Here is a 6432-nt window from a genome sequence, read left to right as displayed (position 1 = left end):
CAAACATTTTTTACACACCTAAAAGCGATAAAAACCAGCAACACATTATGCTGCTTTTTATTTTGCCTCTTTATCTTCCAACCGGCCATTTATATTTATTTCTGTCGCATATTAAAATGCAAACCACGCAGATGAAGTGTCCAGAATGGTATCTATAAGGCTGTGAAAATATAAAGGTTTGTATAAAGTTTATATAATCGCTTAATTGATTTATACTTATTGATTATGATAGTAACAGCACAGCCTATTTCTAACCAGCCTGCTGACTTAATCTCCATAATCACTATGCACTAGTGCGACCATGCGTCGTCCAGTGACGTAACTATCGACGTGCCGTGTGTGCGAAGCACACGGGCCCGGGCCGCATTTCCATATCTATCACATACTATCGCGAATCAAGTAGAATCGGGCGATCCCGATCTAAGTTTTTATCTATCACATGTCTTCTTAACTACTTAACTAACACACGCTATCGCGAAGATAACTTATTACTTTACACTTGTTCTTGTGCAATTTTGTAGCTGTGTTTTCCTTTTTATTTTGCAAAATAAAAATAACTGGAAATATGTGATTTTTCATTAGAGCATTAAATTTGATAAAAAAGAAAATTTGCTGTATTGTCACTGGATTTCTGTACCATCGAATAGAAATAGAACTAAGCTAGTTGTAGCATCAAAAAGAGCATGTAAAATTATACTGGCCAAACTAGTTAACTCAAAATCACAAAAACTCTAGTTACCTAATGGTTGTATTAAGGGGACGATAAAAAAGCTGAGTTACGAGAGGTGCCCGAAACTGCCACTTTTTTAAAATCACCCTGTAGCTCAGTAACTAAGAGGGCCATGACAAATCCTATTAGGGCATCAATCATATGTCTCTCATTTTGTCGAAAAGTAGCCGACTATTGTGAAAACATATTCATAAGAGCTACAAAACACATGAAAATGGGACACCCGGTACAAGGTATTCAATTCGTAAAAAAATATCTTATTATCGCACCCTGCATACAAGGGGCATAAAAAAATTGCTATAGCACTTAAATTCAATTTGTTCTTGCTTTAAATAATATCACAATTACCTGTGCTGGTTATGACGGCAATTCCCAATACTTCTTTCTTAACATGTTAACAGACATTGTTTATTTTAATTTAGTTAGTTTTGTTGTTGTTTTTTGTTTTGTTTATATTTATTTTTTTATTTATTTGATATTTTATGTTTTGGGTTACATATTCTGTGTTGCAGTAATAAATAATACTATATAAAAATTAATTTGATAATGTTATTTCTAACCTAAAATATGAGTGCATATTATTCAGATTAGTATATAAGTATTGAAATATGTAGGTGTAATAGGGGGGCCCGGTAAAATTTTTGCACACAGGCCCGTGAGTCTGTTGTTACGCCACTGGCGTCGTCAATGAACGCACAATAAGCATGGTGCGGTTCGTCCATTCGATTCGTTAGTTCGTTTGGAAATTTGTCCAGTGTGTTTGTAATATTTCTTTTGAAGGTTTGCCAAAAAACGATATTCCGCCGAACCGCCGTATAACCCAACGTATCAATGCATTAGCGCATTAAATCGACGTATTGCCGAATCGCAGCGACGACGCGACGAACCGCATTAGCGCATAGTGAGTATGGGGCTTTACAACCATATGCATGGAAATATGCGCACCTGCCTGTTGTTTAAATTAATTATGTGTATTATTATCATATTATTGGCTTATATAATGTTATTTAAGAAGTCTGATTCTGAGCTTCATTGAAACTATCGAGAGTTGTGGTACTGAATAAACACCAGGTGATACTGAATAAGCTGTCGTCGCAGTTTGATAAATTCCTTTTATATATTTTTACTTCAAACATCCGGAGGAGGTATACCCACCGAGTCGTTGAGTGTTTTTAAAATCACTGAAAAGCTTGTGATAGACAACTTTTATTGGGCCAAAATAAAACTAATTCACCATATATATTATACACCAAAAGACTTTACCTTTTAACACAATTTTAGCTTTGCTATCATCTACAATCATATGTTGATGATGCTAACATGGCTACCGAAACATGCGTCCAATGTTAAAAATAAAGTGTTTCGGTGTATTGTGGTGAATTAGCGTTTTATGCTGTTGTAGAACCAAAGGTTTCGATCCTCAACTGTAACAATCTTTATTATTGGACGTTCGAAAAAGTTTAGGTAAAATCAGCTTTTGTTTTGCGAGTGCTGACAAAAAAACAGTCTCTATGAATACAAAAATCTGTGTGACTAGGTGAAGATGACCCGTTGGTAATGAAGCTGTGGTAACACTTTGATATATCACTTTTATTTCTTTTTTCATTAAACATCTGGAGGAGATATAACCTCTTAAACGTTGAGTGTTTTTTAAGTAGTTAAAATTTGTGAGACACAACTTTTACTATTGAGTTTTTGAAAAAAGTGTCGGCAAAAGCGACTTAGCATGTCCAATAACTAAAAATAATAATTTTGATACAAGTCATGCGAGTGCTGACAAAATAAAAGAAATCTTCAGTCCTTTTAAAAATACGACAAAACACAACAAAACATGTAAATGACAAAACATTGAAAAATGTCACTGAGATTTTTGTTCTCAATTTGATGTTACGCCTTTTAATCAATTTATGAAATAATATCAATGAGCTTTTTGAGCGTTTTTCGCAGATAAAATCAATGAGATGACTCAAAACTCAAAAATTAACTCACATAAATAATTAATAACCTCTTGTTAATCTTCTGAAGGTCAGTGCTGTCTGTAGGAGTTCTTTTTATCCTATACTTAAAGTTTTCAGCAGAATATTTTAGAGCAAATATCTTCTAAACAATAGTTTAAATTAATTATGTGTATTATTATCATATTAATTGTATTTTTTTCTTTTCAGATAATGTGCGGATACAAAATGAGCGCCGACGGCCTGCCATTAGCGAGGCAGGAGCGCGGAGCCCGAGACTACGAGGACATCCTCGCCGGACACGACTTCCTCTCAGTATTTCTTCGATCCTACGCAAGAAGAGAAACCAGCACAGAGCCTGAAAGACCCTCAACCTCCGTCAACGATGCCATCATAACCGAACCCTACATGCGGGCCACCAGAAAGGCCGACTCTTACTTCGAACAAGTGCCAATAACCACCGAACAGCAAACCAATAACTTAAACACCAGTGACTCTAACTCTAGTGACGATGTGATAATAGCCGTACACGTGTCTCAGTCGGTAGGACAAAGTACTTTAAGAGTACCGGTTACGGAGAATAATTTACGTGAACTTACAACCACTCAAAAGGTCGAAGAAATCTTTCTTTCCGAAGAGCATCCTAATATAGTAGCGAAATCTAGTAAAAGTGAATTAAATATAGAAGAACCTGAACCGATTACTACAGATAATAAAGAAAATGATTTTAAATCGTCCGACAACTTTCAGGCTTCAGTTCAAAGTCTCCCTCAATCTCAACACCCTCCTTTCGAACAACCTAGTTATATTAATAAGCAGAATAGCGAAAATGTGGCACCGTTCCATCATAGTTTTATCTATCACGATGATCCTAAAGAGCCCGGAAGAGCCAGATCAGTGTCCTACAGTACGATAATTCAAGCAATTCCACACTCGAACAACCAAGAAATCCACGAAAGAAAAGAAAGAAATTATGACACAGGAATAGGATACAGAAATAGCTTTGATACGCCAGATTCTAAAAAAGATTTACCTAAAACTCACACGAATAATATTCCGACAAGCACCAGTACTACACAGAGCACTACTTCTTGGGAAATACCTCTTAGACCCACGCAGAGCAGTGTTTCGTCAGACTTGAATTCTAAAAAATCTTACGATACTGTTACTCCAAAACTACCACGTGTATATGGTAGACCCGAGCAAAACTATGAAGTTGACGAAGCCGTTAGTGTAGTTACTAATGGAAGAGCTCACGGAATCCAAGATGATCAGCTGCTTTCGAAGAAGAAAACTGAAGATGACAAAGACCAAAAGTTCGGGTACGTTGTTGAAGGGAGGAACTACCGAAAATACAGAGTTGAAGAACGAACACCTGACGGTTTTATAGTGGGAGAATACGGAGTTGTTAGTCATGACGATGGTTCTCTACGAGGCGTTCGATATACAGCTGACGGTACCATCAACCCGCGACTTATTTATGACGCTTTAATGAAGTTCTTATCGTTATGAAACCGTTCGAATAGTCAATTTTTCGGAGAGTTGTGCACTGATTAATTTTAGTTCCTCTTCAGCTCTATTTTAATTAACTCCGACAGTTAATTAAAACTAGAGCGGGAATAGCTCTGTCCTCTTTTGGCGTAGAGACAATAATATGAACTTTAATTTGAAAATATTGTTTCCGCTAAAAGAGCCAGTATTTATTGATTGTCTGTAATTTGGTCTTTGTATTTCATACTCGTGTATTATATATAAAGTGGTATTTAATGTATTTTCTGATTGATAAATTGCTCATTATCTGTAATTGAATATTGCTCGCTAGATAGTAATTCAGATCTTTTGTACTTATTTAATTTGCTAAATAATTTAATATTAATAAAATATTAATAAAAAGAAAAAATACATGTAAGGTTTTTATTTTGCACCTATTAACAACTTCTACTAACAACCATGGATCTTAGTTTTTAAGACAAAGAATATTAAAACTAATGATTGTATTAGAAGGCCATGCTCTTCACATAGTACGCTAATATTATAGTAGGGAAATATAGCAAAAGTAAATTAAATATAGAAGAACCGGAACCAATTACTACGGATAACAAAGAAAATTATTTTAAATCGTCGGACAACTTTCAGGCTTCAGTTCAAAGTATCCTTCAATCTCAACATCCTCGTTTCGAACAACCTATTTATATTAATAAGCAGAATAGCGAAAATGTGCCACCATTCCATCGTAGTTTTATCTATCACGATGATCCTAAAGAGCCCGGAAGAGCCAGATCAGTGTCCTAGAGTACGATAATTCAAGAAAGAAGAAAGAAAAGAAAGAAATTATGACACAGGAATAGGATACAGAAATAGCTTTGATACGCCAGATTCTAAAAAAGATTTACCTAAAACTCACACGAATAATATTCCGACAAGCACCAGTACTATACAGAGCACTACTTCTTGGGAAATACCTCTTAGACCCACACAGAGCAGTGCCTCGTCAGATTTAAATTCTAAAAAATCTTACCATACTGTTACTCCAAAACCACCACGTGTGTATGGTAGACCCGAGCAAAACTATGAAGTTGACGAAGCCGTTAGTGTAGTTACTAATGGAAGAGCTCACGGAATCCAAGATGATCAGCTGCTTTCGAAGAAGAAAACTGAAGATGACAAAGACCAAAAGTTCGGGTACGTTGTTGAAGGGAGGAACTACCGAAAATACAGAGTTGAAGAACGAACACCTGACGGTTTTATAGTGGGAGAATACGGAGTTGTTAGTCATGACGATGGTTCTCTACGAGGCGTTCGATATACAGCTGACGGTACCATCAACCCGCGACTTATTTATGACGCTTTAATGAAGTTCTTATCGTTATGAAACCGTTCGAATAGTCAATTTTTCGGAGAGTTTGTGCACTGATTAATTTTAGTTCCTCTTCAGCTCTATTTTAATTAACTCCGACAGTTAATTAAAACTAGAGCGGGAATAGCTCTGTCCTCTTTTGGCGTAGAGACAATAATATGAACTTTAATTTGAAAATATTGTTTCCGCTAAAAGAGCCAGTATTTATTGATTGTCTGTAATTTAGTCTTTGTATTTCATACTCGTGTATTATATATAAAGTGGTATTTAATGTATTTTCTGATTGATAAATTGCTCATTATCTGTAATTGAATATTGCTCGCTAGATAGTAATTCAGATCTTTTGTACTTATTTAATTTGCTAAATAATTTAATATTAATAAAATAATAATAAAAAGAAAAAATACATGCAAGGTTTTTATTTTGCACCTATTAACAACTTCTACTAACAACCATGGATCTTAGTTTTTTAGATAAAGAATATTAAAACTAATGATTGTACTAGAAGGCCATGCTCTTCACATAGTACGCTAATATTATAGTAGGGAAATATAGTAAAAGTGAATTAAATATAGAAGAACCGGAACCAATTACTACGGATAACAAAGAAAATTATTTTAAATCGTCGGACAACTTTCAGGCTTCAGTTCAAAGTCTCCTTCAATCTCAACACCCTCGTTTCGAACAACCTATTTATATTAATAAGCAGAATAGCGAAAATGTGCCACCATTCCATCGTAGTTTTATCTATCACGATGATCCTAAAGAGCCCGGAAGAGCCAGATCAGTGTCCTAGAGTACGATAATTCAACCAATTCCACACTCGAACAACCAAGAAATCCATGAAAGAAAAGAAAGAAATTATGACACAGGAATAGGATACAGAAATA

At 35.2% G+C, this 6432-nt stretch overlaps 1 protein-coding gene across 1 annotated transcript; it reads left to right on the top strand.

The window, feature by feature from the left end:
• The first annotated feature begins 2889 nt into the window (after positions 1–2889).
• Positions 2890–5901, top strand: LOC115880101. The gene is made up of 2 exons (XM_030897229.1): positions 2890–3700; positions 5061–5901. The coding sequence occupies exons 1-2, from the start codon at positions 2899–2901 to the stop codon at positions 5555–5557; spliced, it is 1299 nt and encodes a 432-aa protein (XP_030753089.1). The 5' UTR covers positions 2890–2898; the 3' UTR covers positions 5558–5901.
• Positions 5902–6432: the final 531 nt, after the last annotated feature.

This window comes from Sitophilus oryzae, unplaced genomic scaffold, assembly GCF_002938485.1.
Source record: "Sitophilus oryzae breed Bouriz unplaced genomic scaffold, Soryzae_2.0 scaffold_1614_pilon_pilon, whole genome shotgun sequence".
Classification (NCBI taxonomy): Eukaryota; Metazoa; Arthropoda; class Insecta; order Coleoptera; family Curculionidae; genus Sitophilus; species Sitophilus oryzae.
This window is presented reverse-complemented; position numbering and strand designations above follow the sequence as displayed.

Excerpts from the sequence above, each read along its gene's own strand:
- LOC115880101 (XM_030897229.1), top strand. The coding sequence starts at position 2,899 with ATGTGCGGATACAAAATGAGCGCCGACGGCCTGCCATTAGCGAGGCAG. Across the intron at positions 3,701-5,060 it reads AAATAGCTTTGATACGCCAG|ATTCTAAAAAAGATTTACCT; the intron begins ATTCTAAAAAAG and ends TTGATACGCCAG.